General features: G+C 50.6%; 1 protein-coding gene across 4 annotated transcripts in view; it reads left to right on the top strand.

The window, feature by feature from the left end:
- Positions 1–664: 664 nt before the first annotated feature.
- Positions 665–21,909, top strand: part of AFAP1L2 (actin filament associated protein 1 like 2) — a 64,569-nt gene continuing 43,324 nt past the window's right edge. For all 4 annotated transcript variants that reach the window (XM_058028913.1, XM_058028912.1, XM_058028911.1 and 1 more), the window contains exon 1: positions 665–748. In XM_058028913.1, the coding sequence (XP_057884896.1) occupies positions 733–748 (16 nt within the window). In that variant the 5' untranslated portion in view covers positions 665–732. The remainder of the gene's footprint in view (positions 749–21,909) is intronic.

Below are 21,909 nucleotides of genomic sequence, written 5' to 3'. Positions count from 1 at the left end.
ATGTCACTGCAGCCCAAGGAGAGGGACACACTCCTGTGAGACTGGCTCTGTCCAGGAGCCAGGTCCTATCAGGAAGCCTTAATGCAATCACTGGAGAGAAGAGTGCACATTCAGTGGCTCCAGGATACACTACCCTGGCATGGAAGGAGAACCCAACTTTCCATCCAGCCTGCCAGCCCCCGAGCCCAGGTGTGTCTGGCAGGCTCCTACCTGGGCTCAAGGCACCGGGACCATGGGTGGATAAGAAGGGCCTTTCCCAAACGTGCCCAAAGCCGCACTGCAGCCAGAGGTCACCACCCCAAACCCGGGGCATCCCCAGGAGCCGCTCCCCGCCTCATCCCAGCGCCCGGTGCCCGCCGCTTCCCCTAGAGGAGCGGGCCCACGCCCCGGGGAGGGTCGGCTCGGAGGCACGGCAGAGCGGGTGCCGCTGGCAGCCCGGACCCCGGAGCCCATCCCGGAGCCCATCCCGGAGCCCATCCCGGAGCCCGTCCCGGAGCCCGTCCCGGAGCCCATCCCGGAGCCCATCCCGGAGCCCATCCCGGAGCCCATCCCGGAGCCGGTCCCGGAGCCCATCCCGGCCAGCCTGCGCGGCTCGGGGCGGAGCCTGCGGAGCGGGGCGGGCCGGGGCAGCCGGCGCTGCTGCCATCGGAGCCTGCGGAGCCGAGCCGGCTGCGGGCGGCGTCGCGTCCCGGAGCCCTCGGCGGTCGCTGCGCTGCGGTCCCGCTCATCGCCATGGAGAAGTACAAAGGTGAGGGGATGGGGGCGTCTCGCGTGTCCGTGTCCTTGCTCGGGGACCGCCGGGGGCTCTGGGGACCTGCGGGTGGCGATGTTTGGGGGGTGACAGAGCCCTGACACGGAATGCTGAGGAATGCGGTCCCCCCGCGTGGGAAAGCGGCGGTGGGATGCGGGGATAGTTCCTGAGGGGATGTTTCCCGAGAGTGGGACCGGGATGGGCTGCGGGGAAGGGTCCCTGCGGGAGCGGGTCGAGCAACTCCTGGGGCCGGGAGGGGCTGTCCCGCCAGCGGGACCGGGCGGGGAGAGCGGGATCCCGCTCCGCCGGGGAAAGGCGGACGGATGGTGGGGACGGGAACTGGCTCCGGGGAGGCGATCTCCGCGACGGGGCCGGGATCAGCTCGGGGATGGAGGGGAAGCGGTGCCCACCCTGGGATCAGCTCGGGGATGGAGGGGAAGCGGTGCCCACCCTGGGATCAGCTCGGGGATGGAGGGGAAGCGGTGCCCACGCTGGGGGCGGCTGGGGGATGGAGGGGAAGCAGTGCCTGCCAAGGGGTCAGCTCAGGGGTGGAAGGAAGCGGTGCCCGGCCGGGGTCAGCTCAGGGGTGGAAGGAAGCGGTGCCCGGCCGGGGTCAGCTCAGGGGTGGAAGGAAGCGGTGCCCGGCCGGGATCAGCTCAGGGGTCCAAGGAAGCGGTGCCCGGCCGGGCTCAGCTCAGGGGTGGAAGGAAGCGGTGCCCGGCCGAGATCAGCTCAGGGGTGGAAGGAAGCGGTGCCTGCCAAGGGGTCAGCTCGGGGATGGGAGGAAGCGGTGCCCGGCCGGGGTCAGCTCAGGGGTCCAAGGAAGCGGTGCCCGGCCGAGATCAGCTCAGGGGTGGAAGGAAGCGGTGCCCGGCCGGGGTCAGCTCGGGGATGGAAGGAAGCGGTGCCCGGCCGGGGGAGCGGTGGGGAAGGTGCGGAGCAGCGCGGGCAGGTCCCGCCCGGGGATGTGAACTCCCTGCGTGCCAGCACCGGGCACCGAGTAGGAAGGGAAAGAGAGATGTGGGAAAATGTCACGTTTTATCCGATCCGGACATCGGGAGCTTTTTTGCCACTTGAAAGCAGCGGCTTGTTGCGTTTCTGGAGCCGCTCAGTCGTCTGGCATTGCCCGTTCCGTCTTTGGTCCTAAGCCGCCCATCTGCGTGGGCTTCCCACCCTCCCAGGCTGAACGGGCACGACATTGAGTGTCCTGTTTTCCAAACGCAAATAGTTGAGTGGTTAGGGAGAGGGAAGGTGAGCGGCTCGCAGCCTTCTCCCTGGCAGCTCTCATCCGGGCTGGCTGTCACCCACAGCCCATTTATATCCCCTCAATCAATGGCTCTGGCGCTTCCTGCCTGATGCTGCTTGGTCCCGAGCCCCGAGACTGGCACATCCCCGGTCCGTGCTGCTGTGGGCACTCCTGGGCACTTTCCAAACATGAGCTCTCCTTGCCAGCTGGGGCGGGAGGAGGTGGGATGTGGGCACGGAGCTCTCGGGTGCGTGCGGGTGCTCTTTGATTTCTGCTGCTGCTGATGTGCAGAAACCTCCCCTGGAGGAGGCGGATCCACCCCTTATAGCACGGAGAAAGCCTGCGGTAAATTTTACCTGCTGAGAGGAAATGGGACTCTCCTTGTAACTGCTGTCCTCCTCATGGAACTGGAACATTTCAGTGGGGAACTTGGTACTAAACAAATGTATTTCTGCCAGACCCCATTTGTACCTATTGCTGTCAAACCAGAAAGGTTTGCTTACACCTCAGTGGGCACATTTGAGCTAATAGCTCATTTCCTAATGTTGAGGTGTCATATTGTGTGAAGTTAACTTTTGCCAGGACTGTGTGTTTTTTTCACTGTGCAATACTTGAGCATTCTGACAGGGCTGGCACTGTGCTGCCAGTTGCATTCTGAGCCTTTTCCTCCTTACAACTGGTGCCTGATAAGCACAATAATAACACACTGCAAAAGCGATCTTAAGAATTATATTACAAATCAAATATTGTGTAGTTGGTTTGGTTTTTTATTCCATCCTGGCAGGGTCTGCACAATTCCATTCAGTTCCAGTAGCAAAGCAGTAGATTCATTAAGATTCAGCTACGTTTTGTATAATTTCTTTTTAAACATGCACACTGCTCCCTCAGAGCAGCGGGGATGTTCTGCACATGTGTGATGAATAAATAGCGAGCACAACTGATGGCAGAGCCCTGCCAGGGCTGTTTGTGCTGGTGTGGGAGCAGGGGTGGTAATGAGGCACTGCCAGCCCTGTGGGGCAGCCAGAGGTGACAGCACAGCTGGGTCAGTGCCTGGAAGGTGTCCCCAGTGTGGGGGGTGACAGGAGCCACCTGGAGCTGGTGAGGTGTGGGGGAAGGCTGGGCTGGGGGAGTTGGGAGCCTTGAGGAGCGGGTGGAGAGGGCAGACAAGTAGGTTGTTGTTAATAAGCACCAGGGATTTGTGCCTGCTCTGGTGGGGATAACTTGTTGATGCCTTGCTATGGGAAGTCTTCATCCGTGCCACTTGTGCAGGGAAATCCTGTAATGATGGAGGTGGATGGACTCAAACAGGGCTGTTAAGCAATGAATTGGTGTTCTGGGAAAATGAATTTGACTACAAAATCTGTCCTGCTGCTTAAGAAATTAAGTTTGCAGTCATCAGCAAACAGCAGCATCCTTCCTTTAAACACGGGCAGGGATGTACAACAATCCTGGCTCTGGGGTGGCACGTGCAGCTGTCTCTGCTGTTTCAATGGCAGCCACAGGAATCCTGCTGGGTGGGGTGTGCAGGGCTGGGTGGGAGGCTGGCGCTGGCAGGGTGGCACCCGTGCAGTGGGAAGAGCTCAGGCTGTTGGACTTGCCTGGTGGGAAGTGAAGGAGAGATTGTGAAACCCTCCTGGGAATGGGTTTCCTTTCCCAGCCGCTGCAAATGAGGTCACAGGGGCAGCTGCACAGGGGGACACTGCTGCCTCCTGACTCCTCTCAGGCTGCTGAAGCTCTGAAGGATAACCATGAAGTGCACAGGGGGTTGGTTTTTTCCCTGCCAGGCTGCCCTGCTGTTGGTGAAGGTGCTGGTTATAAGGGCGCCTTCTCCCTGTGATTAGGGACTGTGTGTGTGAGGCAGAAGGAGCAGCAGACCTGGCAGCCCAAGGGGACAAGAGGGAGATCTGCAGGGTGGTCACTGCAGTGACAAGGACAGAGCTGCTCTTGCTCCTCCTCTATTTCCTGTGAGTGCTCTCCCCCCCTTCCCATGTGTTTTGCCTTTGAATATGGCAGCTATCCCAGCCTGTGCTCCCTGATTCTTGCCTGCTCCTTACCACGCTTGTCAGACATGGCTGGCTGGTCTGTGACCAACATCTGCAGACCCCAGGAGGTGCTGAGGGCACTGTTGCTGCTGAGGGATGGGCTGGGGACACCTTCATTTGCCTGCCATCTCTGTCAAGGCCTCTCAGACTGACACCCTTGTCACCTCAGCCATGGGTGATGCAGCCCTATGCGCATGGTCTAAAATGTTAAGTGATGTGAGCATGGAGAGTTTTGTAAGGTTATTATTATTATGTTTTAAATGTGTTAGAGGTCTGTAATGGTAATCAGAGCAGCTTCCAGCCCAGTTCTTCAGAAGTGTTTGGCATTCATGTTTTACTATCTTCGTTGAGCAAAGATTCAAACTTCATGTTCCTTGTCAGAGGGTCCTTGGGAGTGTTTGCAGTGCTCCCCCAAGGAGATGAACATTGTTTGCCCATGAAGGAGAGGTTGTCTTCTTAACAGAAATCAACAGGTTAGTGTTGATAAGGAGTAAAATGGTGACTTGGTAGAAAGAAGTGTTTGCTTGCTAAGTTAACATGTTTTAACTGGGAGGGGAAAGGGGGTGGGTCTGTTTAGGACTAGGGCACATGTTCTTGCACATACAAAGGGATATGCTTGGGGTTAGACTGAAAAGTGGATACATGAATGAAAGACAAACCCTGGTAACAATCTGAGGTACTTTATAAACTGTTGTTAATCAGAGCTGGAAATGGATTGATTCATATGAACAAAATCTGGTCTGTCTGCAGACATATGTGGTTTCTCCTCAGCTGATTGTCCACACAGCTGTTGTGTTTAACTCATTGTCTTGGTGTGGCAACTGGAGAAAGCAGGGCAATGTGCTGCTCTGTGCCAAACCCAGTACAGCTTTCAGCTGTTGGGCTGAGCCTTCTTTTAAAAGCAGATGAAAATTAGTTTCATGCATAACCTCATAACATACACAGTAACTCTCACTTATGGGAGAGAGACCCTGGTTGGTTTTGGAGAATGGAACAGGCTCTGTTGGGGAGTAGGCAGCAGGAGTGCAGAGTTATTTACTCTGCAGGGCCTGAGGACATGAATCCTTTTTTCTGGAACTGAAACCACAGCCTGTCTCAAACATCTGCCGTGCCCACCCTTCCAAGGCACCCCACCTGTGCCAGCACAGCCCTTCTGTCTGTTCCAGCACAGCTGCATTTCTTGTTCAGACAGGGCACACGAGGATGCTCTGAGCTGTGTTATGTGCACACAGGACTCCCCAGTGCTCCCCACACCAGGGCAGGCTCACTGCAGATGGGCTCTAGGGATGCTGCCTTCAGCCCCATTCCATCAGCAGCCATGGCCCTTGGGAGGTGTGCATGTCACTGCCAGGTTTGGAGGCTCCTTTTGATATCCCAGAATCATCCCTGGAGATCCTCCATCTCTTGAGAGCAAGGGGCAGGGATCCATGGAGTGAAGGGCAGGGGAGCAGTACCCCTGCTGCTCTGGGTCTGTGCCCCATCTGTGTCACCAGAACAAGAGCCCTGCTCCTAAAGCCAGGAGAGAAGCTTTCTTCCTAAAAGAAGGAGGTGGGGGGGAAAGGATAAAAGCTAGCTCACAAGCTCTGAGCCTTTGGGCATCTGCTTTTGGAGTGCTCTAGACAGGGCAAGAGCCCTTCCTTTACCTTTGTGTGTAAGCAAACCCCTTCCTCCCCAGAGCCTCCCCTCTCCTGGGAGCTGCTCTGTGTGCCCGGCTGGGGCTGGCGGCTCTGCCTGAATGAGGGCATTGTTATGGGCTCCCACTGATGGCTTCCACTGAACACCCGCAGCCAGCAGCACAGGGAGTGTCTATGCAAAAGGGCTGCACTGCTCTAGCTGGGGCATGGCTGGCTCTGCCAGCTCCCAGCAGCAAGGAGGGCAGAGGGCAGGCAGGCAGGCAACTGGGCAGCTCCTGTCACCCAGGCTGTGCACCAAAGCCACACAGGCTTTAACATCTCAATTCTGGACACCTGCTCAGCTGCATGCTTGCTCCTTGTTGTTTCCATCTCAACATAAAGTACATATGAAGGATTTAGTGATTTGTCTGAGTCCTTTAAGATTTCATGAATTCAGGACCTGAATCCCAAGCTCCTTCATCAATGGCCAATGCTGTCCTTGCAACCATCCTCCCTAGATCAAGGGAAATTAGGGATGCTGTTCTTTTGAGAAGTTCTTTGTAAGCTCTAATTTGCTGTACCCTGTGGACAGGCAGGATTCATGTAATGCAGGGAAGTGCATCTTCAGGCAATAGCAACCAGAGAGCCCAGAGCTGTAGGGGATGTCTTGGGGAACCAAAATTAAGAGGTGCACCTATGATCAGAGGGGATGCAGAGCTTGTGCACCCAGGGCATGGGTGTTCCTCTTTGAAGCTGTCTGGCTGAAGCACAGATCCAGACCCAACAAATGAATTGGGATCCTACAGTCACACAGCCAGTTTGATGACCTGCATATTATTGTTTACTTCATCATGGAAGTTGAGTAATTTGTGCTTTTCTTTTGGGTCAACAGACAAGACAGACTGGTCCAGTCTGTGCAGCAGCCTGTCAGCAGAGCTCTGTGGGTCAGAGATGAGTCTGACAGGGTCCTGTTCCAAGGAACTGCTGGTGGTGCAGGTGTTCATGAGCCACTTCCTGGGGTGGTGGTGGATTGGGCAGAAGTGCCAGTGAGCTGGAGAATTCCCTGGCAGTAGCTGGAGAAGGCATTTCCATTGGAAGAGCTATGCTGCCCTGTGAAGAAGAGGGATTAAACTTCTTGCTGTGTGCTATGGTGCATGGCTAAAAATCTTGTGTGAACTGAAGGAATGGCTGTAGGAGCTCACAAACGAAAGAAGTGTTCAGTAGGAAGCCGCCAATCTCCTGGTACCCGACATTTTTTTTTTTTTTTAATAAAATTAGTAAATTTACTTGAATCCAGGGAGCAGAGCTTTAGGAGGGAAAAGCCTCCAAGACAAACAGGAGCTGCTCAGAGTGGCCAGAGGAGCTGGGGCCTTGGCACAGCTCAGTGCAGCGGTGCTGGCACTGTGCCCCCCGAGCCCAAACCCCGCTGGGACAGGGGACAGCCAGGGCTGCAGCCACCCAGAGGGGCTTCCCTTGGGGCTGGGGGGCCAGGCTGGCAGAGCAGCCCTTGCCTGAGGAGTGGGGCAGTTCCTGCCACAGGCCTGGGAAATGTGCTGGGCTGGTCTGAAGTTCAAAGGACAAGGGCCAGGACTCATTAAAATACATTTCCCCTCTGCCCCTCCGCTGACCTATCGCTTTCTGCATGGGCAGAATTCCACAGAAAGCAAGCCTGAGGATGGTTTGGAGCATGGCAGTGTTGTCTTTGGTTGTAAACAGCTCTGTCTGGAAGTAAATATCTGAGAATTATGGGATCAGACTGAAACTCCCACGTAACATACAGACTTGGCCACTTGCAATTTAATAAAAGTATTTCCCCTCCTTGGGTGGACTGTGCTCTGTGTTGCATAAAGAATTTCTGATGTATTTCTTTTTCTTTTTTTTTTTTTTTTTTCTTTTTGCACTGTGGATCTGCTTAGGATAAAATTATAGCACAAAGCTTAGAAAAAGCCTGGGAAATAGAGATTCACAAGTCTTAGCTGGCAGTTTAGCCTGTGGGCTTCTTACTTCTGAGTGGAGGAATCTCCTCCAGAGATAACCAGCAGCAGTAGCTACCCCCAGCACTGGTGTGATGCACGTGAGGTTTTTTACTTCCTTTTGGGTTGTAGGAGACTGAATCTTTAAAAAAAAAAATCTTCAGATTCCCAATTTTGCTAATAATTAATGAGGCTTTCCAGAGCTGGCACTGAGTTTGGAGTGTAGAGGTGGCAGCTAAGCAGTTGGGATGCCTTTTGAAGAAGTTTGCATAACACTTTGGCAGCAGTGCTTTGAAAGAGGTGGGTCTGAGCCAGGAGATTCTTACAGTGTGTGCTGGAGCCTTCCCTCTTGGCCTGAGTGAGATGGGGAGCAAGTCTTGGTGTGCTGCAAGGAGGGGATCTCTGTCCTGCAGCCTGGTGTGCTCTGAGGTAGCCAGTCCAGGCAGGTGGGGAGGGGAAGTGTGTGTGCAGCTCCTGAGAGAGGAGATAAGGTATCTGCAGGGCGATCTCTGATCCAGGGTCTCTCTGCAGATCTCATCATTGCTGTTTGTCACTGCAGAGTATGGCAGCTGTTGGGGCTGGGAAGAGCGAGCTGGCTCGCAGAGAACCCGAGTTACACAATGCCACATGATGTCACAAGTGGCTTTTGCTGAAAGTCCTCCACAAGTGTGTGTGAAATCTGGGGCTTTCTTCTGCTGAGGAATGCAACCAAGCCAGCTGCAGCCCTGCAGCCTTCCAGTAGCACTGTCAGTTTGTCGTCTCTGGAAGGAACCCATGGGTTTGTTCAGACAGTCCCAGTGCCAAACAGCTCTGACTCCTGATGGTCCTGCTGGGAAGGAGCTGAAATCAGTGGAATGCAGAGAGACTGTTGGGTGCCTGCTGCTAACAGGTACGTGGCTGCAGCACTTAGGGGGGCAGCACTTGTGGCAGCAAAATATCACAAGTCTGGAAGTTAGGGCTGACTTTAAAAGTGGAGATATGGCCAGCCCAGACTTGTGCAGTGCCTTGTGACAGCTGGAGGCCGTCTGCTCCATCCATCCATCCATCCATCCATCCATCCATCCATCCATCCATCCATCCCATCAGCAGCTCCGTCCAGGCTGCCTGCCTGGGGAGCATGTCCTGTCTCCTTTGTGTAAACCCAGCATCTTCATGGATCTTCTGTGTTCCACTGCAGTCTCTAAAAATGTGCCACGTAGTCTTGAACGATGGGAACGTCTGCTCTTTTTATTGCCATACTTTCCTGACTTCTCCCTGGCTCTGGGGAGTGCAGCATCAGGCAGAGAGCTGGGATTGTAGTGCACAGATTGTACAGTGTACAGTTCCACATCTGCTGAAGGATTGTCTGGTCCTGCTAGCTGCTAAAATGTGATAAAGAGAACACTCGGATTAATTGAGCTCAGTTAACAAAGCTTTACCTTGCTGTGGTTACCTGAGCAGAGGGGTGGCATGTGCATTCCTATCACCCAACCACAGCCAGGTTTTTTTTTTCCCTGTTAGGAACCGAGTACACAAACACAGGGGTGCATCTCTTTTGCTAAGAGATGCTTTTGTGTGTGAAGTTGTGTACACTAGGTCTGAATGGAGGTGCCAGGCAAGCCTGGCTGCTTCAGTGGTCAGGAGCCCTCCTCCCCAAGCCTGAGGTCACAGACAGCAGGGACACACTGGCAGGGTGGCTCTGGCTTCACCATCACTGCTGCAGGGGTCTGCAATCTGCTGGGCAGCAGGGTGGCTACGTGCTTTTCCTCCTGGATTTTTTCAGTCCATGTGGGTTGTTTACCTCATCTGGGCCACGTTGCACTGGGTGCCTGGGGCTCCAGGTTTAGCCAGAGCAGGGCCTGCAGGGGCTTTTGGAGTTCAGTAACCTCACCTGTCTGGTTGGAAGGCAGTCACAAGTGCCCCAGAGCTGTGCAGTCACCAGTGAAATGTGCATGTGACAGTTTGGGGTGGTTTTGGTTTGCTCCCACACCACTGTTTGTGCTGCACACATACTTGTGTGTCTTGTTCCTCTGAGCAGCAGTGTCAGAGCTGAATGCATCTGTTGGTGAACTTGTGCAGGGTCACAGTGACCTAAAAGCCCTAAAAGCCAGTGCAGGATCACAGTGACCTAAAAGCCAGTGACCTCTGGAATAAGTCAGTCGTGTCTGCAGAGCAGCTTCTTCACCCTTCATCCACCAATTCATCCAGCAATGCCTCCTCCAGCCAGGCTGTGAAAAAGCTGTAGGAAGACATGAGGACTGAACTTCTCATGATGGGTTACTGAACTTCTCAACCAAGGGTTACTAGATTCTCTCTATAACTTAAGTAATCAGAACACTAAGGAGTTAATAATATAATCCGTTTCTGCTCACAAGGGCCTGTCTTGTTTCAACAGAAGTCAGCTACCAAACTATTTAGCAAAGCAACACTTGTAAATGATTTATTCTTGAGTTAAGCATGGTATTATTTTATATAAACACAGATTTTCATTATTGCTTCAACTTTATTCCATTTTCTCTCTACTAGTCATGTTGCAGGAAGCACACACAAATCCATGCACAGTCTCTTGCCTTTCTCTAATGAGCAGTGCTAGCTGATGATATTATCTAGCTGCCTATGTGCCACATCAGTTTAATTTAGCTTTGAAATTGTCCCCCTTATGAGATGATGCTTCTTGGAAACCAGGTTGTCTTCCAGGTGTTGAAAGGAATTATTGACTTGGTGCTGGCTGCCCTAATGCAGTTCTGCGCAGACCATGTAATTGATTAAAGTGTGTCAGAAAATTATCAATGCTCCAAGTGTGGTTTGGCTGATGTTTAAGTCCATGTGAGCTCCAAGGTCTGGTTCTAGGAAAATTCACCAGTAAATCAGTCACAAAGTGTATCAATTATGCCAACATATACTCTTGATTTCTGGGCTGTTGAACAGTAATTCTGTCTCTGACTGTGATCCACAGCTCTGGAGACACTGCTGATGTGGTCTGTCATCTGAGCACTTTGATCATGGTGGGCTGTCACACTCTCAGCTCAATGGGCTCTTGCTTTAATCACCAGGATATGCCAAATACTGATGGACTCTCGTTGTATGGGTTGCAGTGGTCTGTGCTGAGCCAGTGTGAACTGGCAGGGTGTGAAGCAGGGCAGACCTGGGTGAGGGTGCTTGAAGCCTGAGCCTGTTGGCATCCTGCACTGCTTAACTTCTGCCAGTGTGGTTTTCCTATCAGGTTGTTCAAACAGATGTTCCCTAAGTGTAGACGAGATCTATTTCTGGAAATTGAAGTGGGAGTTGGCAGAGTGGGGGGAAGTGAAATGGCAATCAAAATTCCCATACTTTATCCTAAAGGCTGAATTCCCACGTCTGGCTGAGAAGAGAAACAAATGCTTTCTAGACCCAGGAGGCTCAACATTCCCCGAAACAGAATGATTTATTTTTAATTCTGATAGTTCACTGGAGCTCTTAAACCAAAAGAGCAGTGACAGTTTTATTGTGCTTAGAAATAAAGGCAGCAAGCTCTGGGCCATGCTGAGGCTGAAAAACCTGGAGTGCTGTAGGAAGGAGAGGGCAGGTTCATCCATTTGATCCCTGCTGAGTCCAGCCCAGCCAGAGCATGGCCTGAATTGCAGGGGCAGCACCCAGAGGCAAGGTTGGAAATCTGTGTGGAACAGCACAGGATTTCACATTGGTGTTTCTTTGGACTGGCTACGTCAGCCTTCCTTCAATTCTTTGGCCTAAATAATGGCATCCCCTAAGCTTATATGCTGGGTTGTTTTTTTTTTTTATTTGCTGCTGATACCATTTCAGCTATGATCAGTGTTTTGTCCTTGTGATGGTCAGTTACGGCTCACACAGGATGGTGAAGCCATGGGGACTGACAGGAGCACAGATGGGTGTTGAGCACACATTGTGCGAGAGGGACTGAAGAACATAAATAGGGTGTCCTGTGGGTGCTGTGCAGGGGATAAAATGGACCATCCTTGTCGTTAGCATAGGCTGTTTGCTGTCCCTTTGCAACTGGCATTGCCCCAAAACCAGGGTAAGAGCCATGGACTGTTGGGTCTGGCCACTTCCAGGTCACACATTCTTACACCTTTGGCTGCTTGGTGTCTGCATTAAAAATGTGTAGGTCTGGGTGATGGTCCAGTGCTTTCTTTAAGGTATTCTTCTAACATTTAACCCTGATCAGACAATCTCACTCTGACATTCTGGTTAGCTACAAAATCTTTGCAGTTGGCTTTTGTTCCCATGCTGGATTGAGGTTTTTTTTGGAAATGCTCTGTTTCCAGCATATGTTCTTGTTTTTCCTGATAAACATGCATGTCTGTTGGCCCACATTTAGATGAGGTGGGAAGGGCCAAATTAATTCCTGGTGTCATTCCAGCATAGTCAGTGGGCTGACCACAAAGATCAGACTGGGTCTAAGATTTACACTGGATTGATTGCAAGTTTTACCAATTTTTACTGATCCATTACCTAACTGTATTTCTGGTGCAATTCATAAAGCTGCCTTTGAATTTAACATAATTAAAGCTGATTTGTTATAGAAGAGGGATGTAGAGCTGACAATTCCTTTGCCAGGCAGACATGCTCAGAATTCCAGGTGCTAATAGCACTGACGTGGCTGACCCTTGCTCCAGACCAGTGTCTGGACTGTGTTAGTTATTTGGACCATGAAAGATGAGGAGATTCTGCCACACTGGAGACATGCTCTATGAAAATGCAGCCAAATCATCTGTGGACACTTCAGCAAGGACATTGTCACCTTCTCTGATCCTCTAGGCTGAAGCCTTTCCAGCTCCTGATGGAACAGTGCTGCTGGGAATGCTTGCTTATCCCAGATTCTGGGATGGAATTTCAAATTTTCTTTCACCCGTTGATGGCACGATTGCCTTTCCTCATTCATGCAGTTGTTTTTTGTTGGTTATTCACAAATGTGCAGGCCTGCTCTGCCATCAGACTGACAGAAGGAAGGAAAATGTTCCGTTTTGAATATGGAAAGGGAGGTGCTGCTTAGCACAGACAGAACTGGCTTCTAGATGAAAGAGTCAAATACCAAACTGTTTTGTTTCAGTTTGAGCAGGACAGGCTTTGATCTAGAGGAGATGACTCAGTCAGTAGCAGGGAGCAATTCTTTATAGTGCATTTAGAAATAAAACCTGGAGATTTAGGCTGTGATGGCTTTGACACATCACTCATAGCATATATTATGTGAAAATGAAAACCATAAACATCTGAAATGAAGTGTGGAGGTTTTTTCTGAAGAGAGGAGAAAAACCATTTCTGATATTGGTTGCCAAGAGTTTTCCTCAAGTCAGAAAGGACTGGGGGTGGGGTAGGATCATTCCTATTGCGATAGCAATAATGAGCAGTGTGGACAGAGCAGGAAGGGGAAAGACTTCCTGCAGTGCAGCTCCAGCCAGAGGTGGGGCCAGCATGAAAACTGGGATCTCCTGGCCCCAGGTCAGGCTCCATAATCCATCTCTGCTGCCTGCCCCGGTGCCTCATGCCCTGTGTCAGCTCTGACAGCGCTCTGGGTCAGGAGGCGGCCGCGCTCAGACCCCGCTCGGTCACTGGGCTGGCTGCACTTGCACAGAGCAGGGATGGCCAGATCCTGCTCCTGAGCTGCTTTCATCCCGAGCCAGGTGACAGCCCTGATCGGTGCAGCTGTGTTGTGGCACTGCAGCTGGCCAAACAAACACAGCTGCAGCACGGCTGGGTCCCTGCTGCACACCCGCGTGGAGCGAGAGCCCTGCGGTGTGGCCAGTGTCCTGGGGATGTGGTGAAACACTTCTGGCTCCACACCACGGGCTGCTGGCAGTCTCAGTGTGGAAGCAGAGTGTCACTGGTGCTCATTATTTCTGCAGCTTTATTCTACATCCAGCCCCTGACCTTCATTTTGTTCTGAGCCACTGTCCTGTGCAGGCTGAGAACAAATGGGTCTCTACCTGAAGAATCTGTCCTGGTTCTTCTTGGTGGCTGCATGCAGGAGGTGATGGGGGCCTCTTTGGCACAGCTGCCTTGTGAAGTATCCTGCTGCTAACAGTTTGTTTCTGCTGGGGCTGAGGAGTTTATTTCCCACCTCCTCACCTGCACCATCTCTGGCATTGGTTCCCCTTCTCACCAGCAGACAGCTCTTGATTTTCACAAGGTTTTTGTTCTGCTGGCTTGGCCTGACAGTCTGGGCAGTGATGGGAGCAGGGTGCTGGGGCAGGGAGCCAGTCTGTTGGTAGCAAAGCTCTGACAAGTGGGCTCAGCTGGGATGCTGAAGATGGGCAGGTCCTTCAGTGATGCCTGGGAGCAGGACTCGCCTGATCTGTCTTGTAGCCCTGGTCACAGAATTTCTTACAAAATAGGAGTCTGATTAGGTGGCCCAGGTTTGGAGGTGACATAAATCTCCTCCTAGAGAGAGAAAAAATCCTTTAGGTCATCTAGTTCATACCGTGGTCTGGAGAGTGTGCATCTTCTGGTGTTCTCCCCATTTAAATGCAAAATATTCCCAGTGAAGTGACTTGCCTCAGTTCCTCTCAGGATTATTCCATGGTCTGGAAGGTCCTGTTACTCCTATAGGTGTGATTTGTAAGGGCATCAGATTACTCAGATTGGATGTATATAATGGGAGAATCAGATAAGGTCCTTTCTTGGCATGGCAGACAAAAAGCCATTTTCACTGATGCCAGAGAGCAGCCAGTGCTGTGCTGTGAGAGCTGGAGACAGTGTGTCTGTATCAGGAGGTGTGCTGAGGATGCAGCTACCCCCATTCCCTGCTGTCCCCAAATCAGAGCTGTCCTGGCTCTGGGTCAGAGCCACCTGCACCCAGCAGGCAGTGTCTGTCCCACTGCAATGTCAGCAGGGTGCAATTTGTGAGAGTGAGAGCAGAGCTTGTGCTTGGAGAGGGCTCAGAAGCTCAAGGCTTGGAAACAGAAAGTTCTGAGTGTGGCTGGAGGGCAGCAAGGGTCTGGCCAGGCAGTGGCTGAGCTCAGGCAGGCACAGGGACTGCCCATGCCAGAAGGGCTCTCTGCTCCTTGCAGCTCCTGGGGTGCACACAGGGCAGCCCCAGCCCCTGGCAGGGTGAGCAGCTGGGGAATGACCTCTGGCAGGTGTGGAACAGAAGGATTGTGCTCCTTCCTCAAGGAGAAAGGAGCAGGGACAGGGGTGCTCTCATGCTGGGCTGTGTGGGAGGGAGGTGGCACCTGTTGCCCATCCTGCACTGGAGAGGGCTGAGAGCTCCCAGATGTCATCACATCCTTCTCTTCCTCTCCAGCTTCCCTCTGCACATACCATTACGATGATTTGTTTTGCTGATGCATTTCCAGGAACTAACACCCATTTTCAAAGGCCTGCAGAGGCAGAAGGAGTTCCTTTCTATGAAGGAGCAGATGGTTAATTTTATATTTTAAAAGTGTGGGCATTGGCTCTCCTGCCACAGAAAAGGTTTTTTCAACCCAGGGATCCTTCCTTTAGATTATGTCTTTCCCCCAAATTCAAGCCTTTTCAATAGAATCATTTAAAATGTGCTTTTGATGTTCCCTTGTTCCAGTTTACTCCTGTCTTGAGTGCATAGAATTGCCTTTGCTATAAAAGAAGATTGTGAAAATTAATGGCTTTACCCAGTGGCATTGCATGAGTGTTAAAGGAAAAATGTTTTCTTGTGAGTAGCACTGGAAATGTCTATGTTCTCAGAGAGACTGGCAATGTGGGCTCCAGGAAATGAGCTGAGCCAGAGGTGGTAGTGGGTTTTCTGAGTGGATAGTTTACAGAGATTCCTCCCTGTTGGGTGGGACACATACAGTGAGAATTTTCATCTGCAGCCATAAAACTGTAACCTTTACAATCACCTGGGGTTTTTGGACAACACTTAGATCTCATAAAATCAATGTTTATGAATTATAAATAACAGTAAATGTGCCTAAAGACCTGGGTGCCATGATGGGTATTAGCTGCTCTTAATGTATGTTTTAAGAGAATGGAACTTCACTCCAGAATTGGGGGCAATCCTTTGAGCTATAGGGGTGTCCATACTGCTTGGAGGTCTCTTAGATGGAAGGAAATTGATGTGATAAACATATCGGGAAACAAAAATACCCAAAAAATCTGTAGAACTTTCTGCTTGCAGCAAAGGCCATACTATTTAAGCATAGGACAAAGAGATAATAAATTATAAATTCAGCAGGGAACAAGGAAGTCATGTAGCAACTGCAAAAGATCCAAACATATGGAAAATTCAATTCTGTGGAGAATTAAGTCACTCTTATGTAATCAGGATCAATGGAAATGAGCTGATGTCAGTATTGGACTGGCTTAATGCATGGGTGGAAAATTGTGTTGTCCCAGAGAGGGCTGCTAATAGGAGTGAAAGCTCCACGTATGTGCCATGCCCATTAGCTGTTGGGTTTTTTACCTAGGAGGGGCCTGATCCAAGCCCAGTGGAAGCAAATAAACTTTCCACTAACCTGAAACTCATTTGGGTTCTGAAGGTAGAGATCTGTATGAGGTGGCAAACAGAGAGAGCCTGGGATGCTCATGTACTTCATACTGGTTGTCAGGGTGAAACTTACCCTTTTTTTTATCCATCTGTCTGAACCTTTTGCACTGCAGGTTACCTGTGTGTCCCTCCAGGCTGGGCCACAGTTGTCTGACAGCCTTGGAAGGGCCCTGGCCAGGTAGGGGCCCAAACCCCAGCTGGACAGGCAGGGGGAGAGAGGGGTGTCCCCTGTGCCCAGGGCTGTCACAGACACATTTTATGAGAAATCCTTTCCGTAGGATTTTTATCTCTGAGAAGATGAGAGGCCTCAGGAACAAAATGTAAACAATGATTATTTGCTGCTGTGGAATGCAACAGGTGGATCTGTGATTGGTCTCATGTTGTTGTTTCTAATTAATGGCCAATCACAGCTCAGCTGGCTCAAACTCTCTGTCTGAGACACTAGCCTTTGTTATTCATTCTTTATTTTTCTATTCTTAGCTAGCCTTCTTATGAAATCCTTTCTTCTATTCTTTTAGTATAGTTTTAATGTAATATATATCATAAAATAATAAATCAGCCTTCTGAAACATGGAGTCAGATCCTCATCTCTTCCCTCATCCTAAGACCCCTGTGAACACCATCACACAGGGCAGGGGACTCCAGAAGTGTTGGAGATCAATAACATTGCAAAAGTGCCCCAAGACCCTCCTGACCTTCCTAGGCATGACTGTGGTCCTGTGAGACACAGCATGTGGTGGGGAGGGATGCAGAGCAGAAGAGCAGCTCCTGGAGGAGGGCAGGCAGCCAAAGCACCTGGCAGGGTCCTGTGCTTGATGTTCTGTTGTGACAGGGCTTGGCAGCAGCAGCAGCAGCTGAGCTTGGAGCTTGTCCCTGAAAATGAGCCATCATTAGCCTGGCAGCTGTGCAGGGAGCAGCAGAACCTGCTCCTTGGCAGGAGCACGCTCTGGTTGGTGTCTCTGTCCTGGGGAAGGAGGGGCAGCAGTGCATCCTCCTGGGTGTGCTCTGGGCAGTGTCAGGGGCTTGGCAGCGCAGGAGAGCACCCTGCCCAAGAGCTTCCCTCCTGGAAAAGCTGCCTGGCTTCAGCAGGAGCTGCTCTTCTGTGGCCATGGGCTGTTTACTGGCGCTGAGAATCCAGCCAAGCATCCTTGCTGCAAGTTTGAGAGTCAGGAGGAAGCTTGGGGGACGTTCTGAGAGTGGTGGTTTTGTGGGGATTTTTTATGGTTGGTTGGTTGGGTTTTGGTGGCTTTCTTGTCTGGTTTGTAAGTGAGGATAATGGGAGGACAGAGCCTGTGAGGGTTTAGTGAGAAGTGCATGCTCTGGGTGCCTGGGACCCTGGCAGGGCTCAGGACACTGCGCTGGCACTCACTGAAGGTGTGTTTGGGTGATGAGCATCAGGCACAGTATTAACTAGAAGTGACTTTCTGCTGGGAAGCAATGGGCTTCATGAGAGACTTTTCCCCACCTGAAATAGGTTTAATTTGGAGTGTTATTGTGTACAAAAACATGCCTGAATCAACAGATCAGGGGAAAATGTCAGCTGTTAAACGTTAGTGGATGGAGCTGTCACATGAGCTGGGTGTGTGGGTGGTTTCCAATTAAGAGATGCCAGAGGTAGGGAGAGTAATGAGATAAAAAGTGGTGGGAAAGTCTGACCTTGACAGTTTCCAGTGCAGTGAGAGCCTGAAGGGCAGGTTGGAGCCAGTGAGGTTTCTAAGTGGGTCATCAGAGTGGGGGACCTTGAGCTGCCAAACACTGGAGAGGGGAGCTGCAGGACCTGCTCTGCCCTAGCCAGAAACTGCTGCTGGTTGCTCTGTGCTGGCTCTGACTGTCAGACCACCCTCTGAGCTGATTCATCTCACCAGCCTGATGGGGGAAAACACCCACAAAACGAAACAAGAACCAAATAATTTTGTTGCTGCATGTATCTTGCCCTGAATGAGAATGGATGTGGCTCATCAGCACCACTGTAAGTGCAAGGAAGCAGTGTAGCCAAAGGCAGGCAGAAGGAAGAGGACTGAGTAGCACGTGGACCTCAGTAGCTCTATGGGTTCCTTGTTTGGAAGGTTTACAGGTTTATGGAAATAACCTTGATGTTTCCCAAAGTGAATTTATTGAAAAAATACAGAGGGGACTACAACACAAAGGGAGCAAACAGTTCCTTAGACATTTCTTTTGCATTTTTAGAAGGCCTGTTTATCTTAACTCAAGAAATATCCTCTGTGATAAGGAATAATCCCTCCTAAAATCATCTTAGAGAGATGAAGGCACTCCTGGCTTTGTGAGCAAGGTTAAAGTGGTAGTGTCTATGTCCCACCCAGCAGCTTTGCAGATTCATTGAAAGTGGCTAGTGTCTTTCCTGAGAAACAGCTGCTCAGAAATTTGGGAGGAAAAATATTTTATTCCTCGCATTTTGGTGGATTTGAGGCTGACCAGCTGGATGAGAAGCCTGCCAAGGCTCCACACTGTTGTGGAAATGTACAGTAACTGGGCAGAAGTAGCTCTAAGCCCTTTTTGGACTGAGGGGTGAAAATGTCTTAATGCTGGAAAGCTGTTGAATGTCTTTTTAAATGTAGAAATAAACCAGGAGGGAATTGCGCTGCCTTTGCCAACAAACTCATTTTGGGGAATTTACTGTCCCTGTTTGCACAGGACCTCTCATGCTCTGCTCGTTGCTGGAGCTGAGCCCTCCAAAGCTCTCGTGATGTTAATGTCTGTGTTTGAACACAATTTCCAACCTGAAAAAATGCTTCTTAAATTATACATTTTAACTGATTGCATACATAGTCTGTGATATTTCCATATGAGAAACAAATTCTGAGAATATTGATAAAATTCTCTCACTGACTTCGAGGAAACTAAGCCCTAGCTCTGTCAGTCTGGGTTAAACCAGGAAAGACAAACAGAAGATCTCAAAATGACTTTGTGCTAGCAAATGCAATTTCTGTGTTTCCCTGAGTAAACTATTCTGATTTGCTTTGTTTCAGCTCTCTTCCTACCCACAACACAGAGAAAAGTTTACATGAAGTATTTTGACTGCTCTAAAGCAAAGATTTTGTTAGCTGTAAATAGAAAAGAAATACACGTTCCCCAGTCTTAAAGCCTGTGTCTGGATGGAAAACTGGATATTTCCTGGCTTGGGATACAGTGGGGGTGCTCAGCTGTGGGGAAGGTCTTGTCCAGCTCAGATGTGTGCCCAGACTGGGATGTTAGGGTGCAAGGGTTGGGCTGTGGATGGGTGGGTTAGCAGACAGGTAAAGAACTGGCTAAATGTTGGGGCTGAAGAAAAAAAGATTATGGTTTGTGTTCTAGCTGAACTCCTGCCTTTGGGGTGTGTGGAAGGGGCCCTTGCCTGGGGGAGTGGTTGGAGGCCATGTGAGCTGTGTTGAGCCATTTTGTGAGTCCTGAGTGCACATCAGGGCAGAAAGTCCAAGGCTGCTCCTGCCTGTCACCAGGAGCTGCTCATATGTGGGGATAAAGATTTTAGTGGGCCTGTCAGTGTAGCAAGAGCTCTCCAAGCTGACTTCCTTCCTCTGGGTGGAATAGATCAGTCTGCTTGTAGCAGCCCTGTCCATTGGTGAAACTCAGATCAAGGCTGCTTTAATGTGGAGGGAATTGTTCTCTTGGGATGGAGCTCAGGCAAGAGGCCAAGGCTTTAACAAAGAAGCATCAACCTGTTTGTATGATTTTTGTATACACTATACAAATCTTCTGAACAAGATGTTCTTCTAACCCCATGAAAAGGAAGGCCAAGAGAGAAAGTCTGATGCATTAGTGGGAGGCATTCAAATGCTGCCAGAATGGTGTGATGTAACTTGACCCAGTGCCAGTGTTTCTGCTGTAAACTGAATGCAGGTGAATGCTGATTAAAATGAACCTTCACAGTATCTATCTACTGCATCTGTTGTTTGGTTTAAGGCAGCATCTAGAAATACAGGTGAGGGAACCAGATTCTGTCTGTCTGATGATATATGGATATTCTTAACTCTGTATTTTCATCCTGAAACAGAAATACAAACAACCCACAGATGCACAATGTTGCTCGCTCTAAAAAACCCCAAACACACCTTACTACTTACGTCTGGGTTGTGATGGGTAGACAGCTTAGGAAAATGTTTGCTTTATTTATTGCAGCTTATCATGTCACAGTCTTGATGTGTGTAAAACTCTAACAACAAGCTTGGTAAACAAAGAGAGAGCAGTGGGTGTTTATTGACTTTATTTCAACACTCTCCTGTAACATCCTCCTAGGCAAACTGGTGAAGCACAAGCCCAAGAAGTGGATGGTGAGGTGAGGCAAAAACTGGCTGATCTGCCATGCTCAGTGGGCTGTGGCTGGAGACACAAAATCCAGGGAAGCCAGTCACTTCTCCACCTGCATGAATGCCCTGGTTGAAGGGGCAGTTTGTAGATAACACCGGGAGCAGGGCTGATGGTTGTACTGCTGTTAGGAAGGGCCTCGCTAGCCTGAAGGAATGAGCCAGCAGGAATCTCCTGAAGTTCCAGAAAGAAGGACAAAGTCCTGCCCTCGAGGAGGGATAACATGCTGGGCCAAGCTGGAATGCACCTCTGCAAAAGCCTCTTGGTGGACACCAAGATGAACAGGAGCCAGCAGTGTGCCCTGATGGCAGCAGGCCAGCATCCCCAGGGAGCATGCATTAATCTGGGAGCACACATTAGCCCAGTCCTAACACATGCTGGTGTTTGATGCACCCTCGGTAACAGAGGAGGAGTTTTTAAACACATTTGGCACAAGCCATCCTACATAGTGGCAAATCTGTGTCAGTCAAGGGAGTTTTATCTCGTTGGAGCAGGGCCTGTGTTCCTGTAACGCATGGCACAGCTGCATGGATCAACAGCCATCCCATGCTGCTGCATCTGCCTTTGAAACACTCCAGGTATCTGTGAATTTGTGGCTCTAAAACTATTCTGCAGATGAAAATCTCGAGTGTTGACAGTGTGCTGTCAGGGCTGGAAGATGAGGCTTTTCTGTGCTAATGGATTTACTGCCTCTCTGATTTTCTCAAGCACTGCTAAGTGTGTCACACAGAAAGGTGGTTTGTTAGCAGTTCTGCTTGGCTGGGGGAAAATCGCTCTATTTATTTATTTGCTTGGTTCAGCATGAAGTCTCTGTTGGCAGGTCAGCCCCTTCCCAGGCCCTCCCAAGCTGCTGTTTTCCATTCCTGTGCTGTGAAGGAAGGTGAGCTCTGGCCACCCCTGGCAGCTGCAGTGATGTGGGCAGAGCTGCTGGCCAGGTCAGCTCCAGCCCAGCCAAACCCAGCGTTGGCCATGTCCATCCTCCTTGGCTGCCCCCTGCTTCTGTGGGTCTGGAAGTGTTCCTGGGAAGCTCCTCACAGAGAATCTGGCACATCAGGTCTCCTGCACACACTGGAGTTCAGCTGGGAAGGAAGGAAGGACTTCTAGTGGAAGGGAACATCTGTTACTCCTTAAGTGTGACCACTGTCAAGGTTTCCATCCCTCCAGCAAAGCAGATCTTAGCCAAGGGCCTGGTAATCTGATTTTTTTCAGGAGGAGAGGGAAAGTAAATCTTAAGGATAAGTTTTTTTTTTTAACTGAAGGGATTAGTCTTGTTTTAAATTACAGTATATTGAGTCAGTGCCTTTGACACCCACAGCTGTGTTGGTGGAGAGCTGCTGAAGAGCCTGGCCAGGCAGGGCCCACATGTCTGCTGTGGCTTTGTGCACCTTGCATGGGCCTTGTGGAGGATGTTCTGTGCTCAGCTTCTCCTCTCCAGCTGGAGCATTCCTGCTGGAGGCTGTGAGTGTGCCCAGCAAAACAATGACATTGTTTTCACATGGTCAAACC

The sequence above is a fragment of the Melospiza georgiana genome, chromosome 8 (genome assembly GCF_028018845.1).
Source record: "Melospiza georgiana isolate bMelGeo1 chromosome 8, bMelGeo1.pri, whole genome shotgun sequence".
NCBI classification, from domain to species: Eukaryota; Metazoa; Chordata; class Aves; order Passeriformes; family Passerellidae; genus Melospiza; species Melospiza georgiana.
Note: the sequence above shows the minus strand (reverse complement) of the source record. Positions and strands in the feature narration are given on the sequence as shown.